Genomic DNA, 13,233 nt, shown 5'->3' with positions numbered 1-13,233 from the left:
TAAAGAGAGTATGCCAATAGAGCCGCACAATAGTAAATAGGTAAAAGATATTGCATATACTGTGGAATAGTTTAGATGAATCAGTACCCAGATCGGTATTATAGTTACTGACCAAGTCTCAACTGGAAGCAATTTAAGCTATATGGAACGCAAGGCCTTAATAAACTTACAACAACTAACAGAGGTTATTATCAAACCAGCCGACAAGGGGGGCAATATAGTTCTTATGAACAGGTCTGAATATGTCACCATGTGCATGGCACATCTGAGTGACTCTACTCACTATAAAACCCTTCCCTCTGACCCCACGAGTCTGTTTATAGGTGAACTAGAGACACTCCTAAATTACGCTTTGGTCAAACAGGTTATTAATCAAGACAAATTCCGGTACTTGTTAACGCACAAAAATCCTACCATCGCAACATTTTATTGTCTGCCAAAGTTACACAATGGCATTCGTCCCCCTCCTGGCAGACCCATTGTATCTGGGAATAACTGCCTTACCGAAGCCCTCAGTAAATTTATTGAGAAAATTCTTCATCCTATGGTGCTTAAACTACCATCCTACTTACAAGACACCAAATCCACACTTCGAAAACTACAGGACATGACAGTTCCACCTTATACCCAGCTGGCAAGTCTGGACGTGGTCGCATTGTACACAAACATTCCACATGAGGCAGGCCTACGAGCATGCAGATTCTTTTTGGATAACGCTGCATATAGCGAGCCCCAAATCACATTCATTCTAGCCACCCTGGAGTTTATTCTCAAACATAATTATTTTGTTTTCAATAGCCAGTATTATCTACAGATCTCCGGGACCGCCATACTTACGCCAACTTATTTTTGGGGTGGTGGGAACAGTGCATTGTTTTGACATCCCGTTTTAACCACTTTCATCAATACATTATAAGCTGGCACAGATATATAGATGATCTGTTACTCATGTGGTCAGGTTCTGTTCCTGCTTTTGAAGAATTTGTGAAGGCTCTCAATGACAACAACATCAATCTGAAACTAACTCATGTTATTGATGAGCATGAATTAGTTTTTTTAGATCTTAAGATTTTGCTACAACAAGACGGGACTATCCAAACAGAACTATTTAGGAAAGCCACCTCGACTAATAGTCTGTTACACTGGGATAGTCACCATCCATATAAATTAAAAGCTTCCATTCCTTATGGACAGTATCTACGAGCATGGCGCAACTGCTCGGTTGACCAAACCTTTTACGATGAATGCAAAATATTAAGATCGCGCTTTAAGGAACTTGGTTACCCGAACCGAGTTTTAAAAAGGGCATTCCAGCGGGTATGTGATGTGGATAGGAACTTAAGTCTTCATTCCACCAAGCCCAAAGTGGAACAAAAGGCCCCACGCTGTATCGCGACTTTCGATCAGGGCTGGGCACCTATGTCCAAGATTCTTAGAAAGAACTGGCCCATATTATTACATAACCCTGAATTATCCAACATGCTACCTGACTACCCTTCTGTAACAGCACGCAGACCTCGCAATTTACAAGATCAATTGGTTCGCAGCCATTTATCATCTCCCTCACCAGCCACGAATTGGGAACCTACAAATGCAGCCATTGCAAGGCCTGCCAATTCATATTACCTTCAAAATCAACTACGTCTACACAAACCCATATCACCATGAACTACAGCACCACTAGGGTTATTTATCTAATCACATGCAACTGTGGAATCCAATACATTGGAAAAACGTTTCAGCAGTTCAGACGCAGAATTTTACAACACGTGGCGTCCATCCCCAGTGGCAAGACACATCCAGAACTTCCATGCTGGCAAATCCGAATTTCTGAAATTTCAAGCAATTGAAAAACTCTTTCCCAATCCTAGAAAGGGCAACTTTAATAAAGTTCTACTGCAAAAAGAATCGCAATGGATTTTTTTATTTAAGACCTTGGCTCTTCTCGGTCTAAATGAGGAAATCAATTTTACACCATTCATAAATTAAGTAGCTTTCAACATCGGGCTTAAGTCCACTATCATTAATGATGACGATCATTTTTTAGTTATTGCCTTAATGTCCATGTTTTCAGTTATCAGAATATGTATTACATCATCCTCAAGATTGGCACCAGTATACTATTTTTTCTAGTATGCAGTCTTTACTATAGCATGAGCCTAGCATGCCTATCTATACATTTTATATCTATGGGCTCATTATCTTGCTAGACCTTATACATCTAGTCTGCAGACTGGCTAGTGTACTACTAGCATTCACTACATAGTGTTACATATGCCCTATTTGGGTACTGCTAGAAACCCTTAATTATGGAACTTTTCCTCCACTAAGGGATCTATAGAAGTTTGATATATCCGTTTTGAGCACTCCTGGCCACCGTACCAGCTCATCAAGCCCCCTCCCCCCTGTGCTCCGAGACAACCAATGAGAACTAAGGGCGGGCTTTTTAAACTTTACTTGCCTGGGGAGCAAGTTCCCCCTGACGAGCCTCTAATCCAGGCGAAACGCGCGTCGGGTTTACACCGACATCATCTTGACATCGTCGTCTACTTTCCGTCATTCCCCACTTAGACTCTATTCCTCCAAGTATCTGACGATCTGGTCTCAGCAGTTGCCTTACTAAAGTTTATCTTGGCTGTTTAACAGCCCTATAGGCAGATAATAGACCGAGTGTGTTAGCTGAGGATACTACCTACCGATCATACTTAATAATCCTTTCAGAACTTAAAGTTTGGGAATCTAACATATCGACCAAGTTAAATTGGAAAGTAACTATCATACCGGTACTGATTCATCTAAACTATTCCACAGTATATGAATTGGAAAGTAATTATCATACCGATCTGGGTACTGATTCATCTAAACTATTCCACAGTATATGCAATATCTTTTACCTATTTACTATTGTGCCGCTCTATTGGCATACTCTCTTTACTATAACCAGTGCCCATGAAGGCACTATTCCTATTCTATGTCTTTCTAAATCTATTTATTGTGTCATATGAGCTATACTTGCTAATTTAAGCACTGTTAGCGCACTGATAGATCGTACGCTTAAATTGTATGTCACACAGGAGTAACAGATAACATCACGTATCGAGTATACTACCGTTGCAAACTAGATACTGTGATTATATTGTACAATCTGATACATATAATCTTATCAAGCACGGTGAGTAAGAGACCACGCAGTAGACCTAATAAATAACTGTCCTTGCCAGGTGTTAATATCGCACGATCGTATATGCACTTAACACCCTTCCAGCACAGGAGTAACCAAGCACGCAACGGTTTTAACCAGTTGTAGTGCCCTGTCAGTACTAGCTAATTGCAATACTGACAGATATGTTACACTTTGTTTAACCTTCCGATACTGTAATGTTTCTATCTGATTACACATTGACACTTGATACAATTTTGCGAATGAAGTAAACCAAACTCCAGCACAGGAGTAACCAAGCACGCAACGGTTTTATTCAGTTGTAGTGCTCTGTCAGTACCAGCAAATTGCAATACTGACAGATATGTTACACTTTGTTCAATCTTCCGATACTGTAATGTTTCTATCTGTTTACACATTGACACTTGATATTATTTTGTGAATGAAGTAAACCAATAGGTCTAGGATTTATTTCTCTAGTGACCCCTAGTGGCCAACAACTATAGTGTCACATTACGCCTAATGATCCAGTCAACAGATCTTATTTTCAATTATTAGTGATCCTGACTGGTCATCTACGATATTGCTATTATTACACTGTAGGAATTGGAATTAGCTTTACTTTTTTCTAGGCACCCTACACTTTATTTAGCCTAGTCTCCTCTTACCCACTCCCCCTCCCCTTCCCCTGATACCCTTCTCCTCCCTTCCAACCACTACGGTCTGTCATATTGGACTAGACTAGTAGTTATGGATAGGGTGGAGTGATTATTCTTCTGTTTGTGCTCTAGTTTTTACACTATGTTTTTGTGTTATTAATAAAGTATTATTATTTTTCGACTACTCTCCTACCTTGGTTTGTATAGATATACCTACCTTGTTGAGTGACAGACGTCTCCTTCCTCTTCTCTGAGTTTCTTACTGTATCTACTCAATTATCTCCAAGCTAAAACTTATACATTTTTATACATTTTATAACTTTAAAACTATACATTCATCTTCACATATTAAAAATCAGCATACTTGAAATATGAACATACTCAAAAATCATGCAAATCCTTCCATTAGTTCAAAAGTTAGTCGCAAGTCCTTTGTGACCGACCGCAGGCACATTTTCATGCCCAAAACAGTTCCATGGATTTGGGCTGTGTGGTCGGTCTATTTTACAACGAGAAAATGACTAAGTCCCATTCGAACGAGCGTTCGCATCTTCGAACGGGACTTAATCTCCAGCCGCGGTGTCGAAGTAGGTATGGGTCACCTGACCGCGTAAGTATAAGTTAAAATGGCCGCCGCCACGTGTTCGTTTGTCGAATGGCGGCCTTGTCGACGACTTCGGCACTTCGACTGCATTCGAAGTGCCAGTTTAAAAGTTGTAACACTACTCCAAAGTATTTAAAGGGCCAGGAACAGCATACAAAAATCCATTATGCCCAAATATAGTTTGTAAAGCGCAATACATCCCAGGGCCATAGTCGCAGGGCAGGAGGCTGGCAAACCGGCCCCTCCAAAAACCAGTGGCAAGGTTACTTTCGCCACAGTATGGCCGGTGCCGATTTGCAAAAATGCCAGCAATGCAAAGGCCGCTATTTTTTTTCTGTGCTGTGCTCTGTTCTCAGGTGATGTGGATCCAGTGGGGTAGCAGCAAGAGAAGTGCACCCTGTCCATCCAGGTATCCATACTAGGTACCAGTGTTTATTTTACTGTAAATGCATGTAATACTTTATTGCCGATTTGCAGTACATCCTGAGGGGAAAACGTATTCACATAGGATCCTCCTGCTGTCCTGCCTGACAACTTTTTCTCCATCTCCCTGTTGTGCTACCTGGCTCCTCCTTCCCCATCCTTCTGCTTTCCTGCCTGGCTCCTCCTTACCCATTCTCTTGCTTTCCTGCCTGGCTCCTCCTTTCCCATCTTCCTGCTGTCCTGCCTGGCTCCTCCTTTTCCATCCTCCTGCTGTCCTGCCTGGCTCCTTTTTCCTCATCCTCCTGCTGTCTCTTTTTTCGCCATCCTCCTGCTGTCTTGCCTGAATCCTTTTTCCCCATCCTCCTGCTGTCCTGCCTGGCTCCTTTTTCCCCATCCTCCTGCTGTCTTGCCTGAATCCTTTTTCCCCATCCTCCTGCTGTCTTGCCTGGCTCCTCCTTTCTCATTCTCCTGCTGTCCTGCCTGGCTCCTCCTTTCCCCATTATCCTGCTGTCCTGCCTGGCTCCTCCTTCCCCATTATCCTGCTGTCCTGCATGTCTCATCCTTCCCCATACTCCTGCTATCATGTCTAGCTCCCAGTGGAGTCTCTAGGATTCATTTTTATGGGGGGCACATGGTGGTCCAGGGACAAAAGTAGGGGGGCACATTTAACCCCGCCCTTGCCGCAGTGTAACCCCGCCCCTGCCGCATGTTAAGCCCCACCCCCGACACAATGTGTTGTTGTTTTTTTAATAATCCCTGGTGGAGGATTTATTATTTTCCACCAGGGATTATTAAAAAAACAAACACATTTCCCTTGATACAGTGCCATAGTTGGCACTGTATCCATATACACACACAGACTGCGGAGTCCATACACACACAAAAGCTTCCTCACTAGCAGGCAGACACACACACAGACTGCTGAGTCCATACACAGACACACAGACTGCTGAGTCCATACACAGACACACAGACTGCTGAGTCCATACACAGACACACAGACTGCTGGGTCCATAAACTGACACACAGACTGCTGAGTCCATACACAGACACACATACTGCTGAGTCCATACACAGACAGACTGCTGAGTCCATACACACACACACACACACACACACACAAACACAGACTGCTGAGTCCATACACACACACACACACACACAAACACAGACTGCTGAGTCCACACATACACACACACATACACACACACAAACACAGACTGCTGAGTCCATACACACACACACACACACACACACTGCTGAGTCCATACACACACACACACACACACTGCTGAGTCCATACACACACACACACACACAGACTGCTGAGTACATACACACACACACACACAAACAGACTGCTGAGTCCATACACACACACACACACAGACTGCTGAGTCCATACATACACACACACACACACACACACACACAAACACATTCTGCTGAGTCCATACATATACACACACACACACACAAACACATACTGCTGAGTACATACACACAGACTGCGGAGTCCATCCACAGACACACACACACACACACACACACAGACAGACTGCGGTGTCCATCCACAGACACACACAGACACAGATTGCTGAGTCCACACACACAAACACACAACCTTTCTCACTAGCAGACAGACAGACACACACACACACACACAGCAGCAAGGGGTGTTGCTGAACTGCGGGGGTGGGGCTTATGTGCAGTAGGCGGGGCTTGGTTTGAGGGCGGAGCTTTCAGTGCCCCAGCATCTTTCCACAGACAATACCCAGCACTGCATTCCCTCGGACTGTAATAGACTGTTACAGTCCGAGGGAATAGAATTTAAACACATGGCCAGCAAGTTGCCCTTTTGGGGGGGCACAGCATGATGTAGGGATGCCCCACCCTAGCGACGCCACTGCTAGCTCCTCCTTTCAGTCCTCCTTGAATCCTCTAGAGGAGGAATTAGAAAATGGACAAAAGGTGAAGTTCATATGGAGAAATTTATGGTGTGGGGCAAAATATGGAGCAAGTTAAAGGCGTGTGTGTGTGTGGAGGGGATATGAGAAAAGGGGCAGAGGTTGGTGGGATATGAAGAAAGTGGAAGGCGTGTGTCTAATGAAAAGTCAGCTAATACGATTAAAATACTGTTGAATGTCTGATTATATAAGAGAAGTTGGGGGACGGGGGACTGAGAAAGGAGACACAAAGTTTGGAGAATATAGAAAAAGGTGAAGGTTTGAGGGCAGATTATGAGAAAAGGGACAAAAGGTGTGGGGTGAATATGGAGGAGGTTTTGGGCAGAATGGGGAAAAAATGGAGGATAACACAATAAACGGGTGGTACGATACACAAAACGAGTTAAGACTAAAGATGGGATAAGAAACACAAAAGTGGTGTTAAGAGACACACAGGTGAAGATAGATAGATTTTTTTTTTCTAAAAGAGACTATCTAATGCACAGCTTACCAAACTTTGTGGTGCAACACATTAGTGTGTCGGCCACACAATTTGAGTGTGTCGCATAGAGGTGTCCGACAGGAAGGGGAGCACATTGCACAACGTTACCCTCCTGCTATCACTTCGTGTAGCATTGTCGAGCTTCTGTTTCCCCTACCTGGTCTGACAGGAATCGCTCACTGAGAGCACAGAACTGCGTGTCGGAAAAGGATGCGTGTCTGAAAAGTGTGCCACCAACGTAAAAAGTTTGGAAAGCTCTGCTCTAATACTGAGATGGCCTCTGTTAATGTGCCCTGGAGAGGGGTCTCTCTATTATTATTATTATTGCTGGCATTTATAAAGTGCTGTGGGAGGTTTTGTGAGTGCAACCTGGTGCTGTGATGTGGAAAGTGCTGTGGGTGCAATATGATGATGTGGGAGCAATCTGGTGCTCTAGATGATGTTGTGCATGTTGCCTATTGCTGTGGCCAAATGCAGATTCTACACTGTTATGTATAATTCAGTTATAGTGAATTAAAAGTATCACAAAAAAATAGCTCAACTGGAAAAACTGGAAAATTACCGCCATTTGATTGGTAGTATGGGCGGGGAGAGGGAATTTTCACACGCCCAGTCTTGCCTCCTGATCCACCCACCAGTCCGTATTGGACGCTGACAAGGGGAGGGGTCTCCCTCCGTCCCTTTATAAGGAGTCTTCCTCTCAATTACCGGCTTGCTCTTGACAAAGGTGTATGTAAACGCCGAAACGCGCCTCGAGCTGTACCATGCCGATGCATATTATTTGCTAGAACTATTTCTTTTTTCTTTATTTTTATCTTTAACTGGGTTGCCATGATGCCTGTACTTATGTGTACCTAACGAAGTTAGTGGACTGTGCTCCTCTGTTCTACTTATGAGGGATAGCTTGAGGATGCCTCGAAGCAGCAGGTAGCTTTGCCATTTTTAAGTTCAGTTAGTGAGCTGGCTAGGGCATACTAGGGTGCAGTGTCTCTAGGCTATTTCATTCAGGGCGTTTTACCCCTATATGGGTTTCACTGGTGCAATTTGGTATGTACTAGGGGGGAAGTCCGTCCTCTTTTTCCAATTTCGTTCACTTCTATGGATCAACTGAGTTCTGCACCCAGCTACTAGCAGCCACTTCAGTATACCGGCTGTTTACCACTTATACTTAGTAAGGTCCACTAGCTACCGCCTCTGCGACTGATTTAAATTAGTAGACCAGTACCCATAGGAACCTATCCAGTGACTTCTACCTCCTTTACAGTTACTGGGATTTTTGTGTTTGGCTATTGGGTTGGGTCCTCACTATCTTTAGAGGTGTTTCCAACAGTACCATCAGGTGTCTGGGGTTAACATGACGTTACTTGGGGATCTATTAAGGCCCATATAGTATGAGCTACGTTTAGCCCCTAATTACCTGTGTTTTGTCTTCATGCCATTAGTTACCGGGTATTTTAACTAGGTGAAGTTTTCACTTTTCTCATGATTGCTACACGTTGTTTTTTGGAGTTCATTTGGGTATCTAGCAATTTTGCCTTTACTTTAATTGAATTTATATATATTTTTTTGATTGTCAATAAAGGTCCCCACCATTTTTTTAGCTATACTTACATTTGGAGGTATCTGTGGATTGGAGTAGATCCCACCTCCTCTTTTGGAGTTGGCGGTCTACCCCATCTTTTTGTATGTTTTGCTAAATATTTGACCTCTTCGAATTAGTACTTGGTGGCAAAACCCTTGTTGGCAGTCACAGAGGCCAGACATTTCTTGTAGTTGGTCACCAGGTTTGTACACATCTCAGGAGGGATTTTGTCGCACTCCTCTTTGCAGATTCTCTCTAATTCATTAAGGTTTCGAGGCTGACATTTCGCAACTCGAACCTTCGGCTCCCTCCACAGATTTTCTATGGGATTAACGTCTGGAGACTGAACCACTCCTTTGTTGCCTTGGCTTTGTGTTTTTGCGGTCTTGCATGGAGCACCAGACAGAGGAAGACTGACAGTAATTTTGTGTTTCCTCCATTTGCAAATAATCGCACCACCAAGCTGCTTAGCGATGGTCTTGTAGCCCATTCCAGCCATGTGTAGGTGCACAATCTTGTCCCTGACATCCTTGGACTGCTCTTTGGTCTTGGCCATGGTGGAGAGTTTGGAATCTGATTGATTGATTCTGTGGACAGGTGTCTTTTATACGGGTAACAAGCTGAGATTAGGAGCACTCCCTTTAAGAGAGTGCTCCTAATCTCAGCTCTTTACCTGTATAAAAGACACCTGGGAGCCAGAAATCTTGCTGATTGATAGGGGATCAAATACTTAATTCACTCATTGACATGCAAATCAATTTATAACTTTTGTTGACATGCGTTTTTCTGCAATTTTGTTTTGTTCTGTTCTGTCTCTCACTGTTAAAATACACATACCATTAGAATTAAAGACTGATCATTTCTTTGTCAGTGGACAAACGTTCAAAATCAACATAGGATTAAATACTTTTTTCCCTCACTGTGTGTGTGTATGTGTATATGTGTGCGTGTGTGTATATATATATACCGTTAATTTCCACTGGGGAATGCATTTTATTTATATTTTTAGGTATTTAGGGCATTTCCTCCTATACGGAGTATTGAAAGGCAGAGATAGCTACAGATGGTCTGATTGTTCGCTGTGACATCACTGTGACATCATCCTTGCTGAGCACAGTTCAGTCACTACACACTGCTTAAACAGTAGTCACTGCTTAGCTGCTGTGGTGATCACGTGGCTAAAGATGGCAAATAGTAGAACAATTTTTTCCTGTTTTCCATGTGTATGCTGTGATGTAAGTAAAAGACTTGATTTTCTGTATAAGATTCCAGTTCTACATATAATTAACTGAGTTTTATTATGTTAACCAAATCCCCAGTGTAGTCCAGGATGGGGGATAAAGAGAATACAGATTGCACATGTTATCTGATTAGTAATGGTGAACACTGGGGAGGTTACACTCAGGTCTATCATTTTATTCTTTCTTCAATATTTAACCCTTTCATGGCTCCAGTTTTAATGTCCAAAGCACAGTGACAGCATATGGTTACTGTATCGGTTTTTGTGGTATGAATTCCTTGACCCTTATTCATTTCAGTTAGTGGTATGTCAAGTGAAAGTACTATAGAGTATTGTTATTAGGATGCTTATACACACATATATCCTGTATATGTATATAATAAATATATCCGGACTGAAAGACAGCACTGAGACACTAATACTAGCAGCACAGGAACAGGCAATCGGCACCAGATCAATAGAAGCAGAGTCTACCACACCAGACAGGACCAGAGATTCCTCGCAGACAATCCAGCACATAGTAACCACGCTGAGAGCCACAAATAACTTGTGATCCTGTTCGTCTGGCAAAGAGACTTTTTCTGATTCTTTTAATTTCTGCCTTTTCAGGTCAGCGGAACACAAGTAATCGATGTTATCGAGCAAGGAGCAGGGGCACACCCAGGTACATTAAAACACTTTGTGTGTGTGTGTGTGTGTTGTAAATATATAAATATATATTGGATACATATAACATATCCCATTAAAGTAACCAAACTACCCATCATTAACCTGCTTACACCATTTTTATATCCACTTTGTGACTTACTGTAGACTAGATGCTGCTATCATGACTGGCTTCAGCTATCGTGGTTTTACTTTTCGATGTCTGTCTTTCATTAACCTCGATTGAGTGATACTGTCTGCTGCCATTTGTAATTCTTATTTTGTCTTATTATTAATTTGCAGATGGTCCCCAGATTCCAGTTGCTTCTGATAGTGATTCATTCTCCTCACCAGATGAGGACAAGTTAGCCACTTTTGAGAAACAACTCGAAGATGAGTACAAAGTTAAGAGCGAAGCAGAAAAGCTGATAAAGGCGTATTCTACCGACCGCTCCAAAGTATGTTTGGCATATTTTATTTTATCTTAAAGATAAACTATATCTTTATTTATTTGCATTTTAGAAAACTCCTTCCACTTTCTGCAATGTGTGACTTTTTCCCACTCGTGATGGGATCCTAGCTAATTTTAGTTGATAGCAGGCTGGGGATCCAGAAGCTAATGGACTCTTTCTGCTCCTGGATCGGACTGAAATTAAAATACATCATTTTGTGGAGTTCGCCTACGGCTCTCTCTCAGCTGAATAGTACAAGGCTCTTCCTTCCACTTTTTTAAGTACAAAGATATACACAACTCTCGTTTTCTTTAGTTATTTTGATTTGATGTATTTACAAGACATATTGGGGGGTGGATAGATGGTGAAAGAGAAATAAGAAACAAAACCGTGGGTGAGAAAAAAAACGTGGAAAGACATGATAGCAAAGGATATAAAGGATGTACAAGGAATAGGCAGCCATAAGTAAATACCATAAGAGTGAATGAAAGTAAAATACAGGATAAATTGAAACGTCCCAGAGAGCACATTCTGTCTAATTAGAAGGGGCTGGCATTTCAGATAAGGTAGGGATCAAGGTAAAGATTGGTAAACGAGTATTCCCTAACATCCTCTCCATCTACCATGATGTTGTCTTAAAATAGTTTGTTAATAGCGGAGGGGTACAATATGTTGATGTATAGTTTCCACATTTGCAAAATCCTTTTTGTTAGCTTTCCTTTTGCCGTTATTGTAAATAGTGTGTCCGTTCTGAAAATGTGAAGTAATTTGGTGGTAAAGAGGGAAATATATTAAATCTCTAGGTGAAGACCAACAATAGAGGAGAAATGCAAGGAACATTACAGTGTTAGAAATACAAACCTGTATCCCTAATGCTGAGGTGCCCCTGTCCCTAGTCAAATACAAGAAACCAAGAGGGAGGCACTCATCTAAACATGCATACTTATAAGGGTGCTGCTGGGGCCAATTCATACAACATACAAGATCCAGCGCACTCACTAAACAATAATTTAAGTATTAACATGTAGCCGTTTTATTTAAAATCACCTTACCTAGTCAAAAATAATGGGGGATTAGTTACATTATATGATCATACGTTGCATAAGCCTGCCACAACTCCAATGTTTTTGCCTAGTTGAGGTGGATTAATCTCATAAGAGCATACATTAGGTTGCTAGATTAGGACCAGCCAAGAATGGGGTACATTGACGTTGTGGCAGGCTTATGCAATGTATGATCATATACTGTAACTAAATTCCCATTATTTTTGCCCAGGTTAGGTGTTTTTAAATAAAGCGACTACATTATATGAGCCTTGAGATTGCTATTTGGTGAATGGATGAGTGCGCTGGATCTTAGTCAAATACATGTCATCGTCCCCCTCCCCTCATGTGCAATACAAAATAATAGTAAAGTTTTGCTTACCTTTTCCACCTCTCTACATCCCGCAACATCAGTGAGGAAACGTGGCATCATTCTTGATGGTCCAATCCAATGTTCCTCCTGGGTTGCATTGGAGATCTGATGCTTTTCTATGAGCTTCCGCGACACATGACTGTTTTTTACTTGTTGCTGTGGAAGCACCTCTAATCATTGTCAGTATGACAGCCTTTAAAGGTGAACTTAACCTAGCAATAACTTCTAAAAAAACCTGCACTGTTTTACATTGCAGGATTAAAAGGGAAAGGAACTCTGCACCCAGGCCATTTCACTGAGATTAAGCGCCTTGGTGACTTCATTGTCTCTTCAAAAGGGTTTTAAGGGACAGTGAAAATTAAACTTAGCTCATGTATACATGGTGGTGTGGGGTAATAAACCTAAACGTCCAGTCTTTGTTTATCTTAATTATCCATTTGATTTTTCTGCTTACAGGATCAGAAACATCTCAGTGATGCTCAGAAAATACTCCATGACAGCAAAAGAAAAATAGAAATTTTGCGCATGTTGATTCTCCAACATAAAGGTAAAGGTTCAGTGATGTCATATGTTCTGTGTATTGTGAATGTGGTTTGTGTTCTGC

At 42.0% G+C, this 13,233-nt stretch overlaps 1 protein-coding gene across 1 annotated transcript in view; it reads left to right on the top strand.

Annotated features, from left to right (window-relative positions):
* The first annotated feature begins 948 nt into the window (after window positions 1-948).
* Window positions 949-13,233, top strand: part of LOC134582615 (serine/threonine-protein kinase N2-like) — a 39,241-nt gene continuing 26,956 nt past the window's right edge. Inside the window, exons 1-4 of the mRNA XM_063439280.1 lie at window positions 949-1,317; window positions 10,726-10,780; window positions 11,065-11,219; window positions 13,086-13,176. Of these exons, the coding sequence (XP_063295350.1) occupies window positions 949-1,317; window positions 10,726-10,780; window positions 11,065-11,219; window positions 13,086-13,176 (670 nt within the window). The remainder of the gene's footprint in view (window positions 1,318-10,725; window positions 10,781-11,064; window positions 11,220-13,085; window positions 13,177-13,233) is intronic.

The sequence above is a fragment of the Pelobates fuscus genome, chromosome 13, assembly GCF_036172605.1.
Source record: "Pelobates fuscus isolate aPelFus1 chromosome 13, aPelFus1.pri, whole genome shotgun sequence".
Classification (NCBI taxonomy): domain Eukaryota; kingdom Metazoa; phylum Chordata; class Amphibia; order Anura; family Pelobatidae; genus Pelobates; species Pelobates fuscus.
This window is presented reverse-complemented; position numbering and strand designations above follow the sequence as displayed.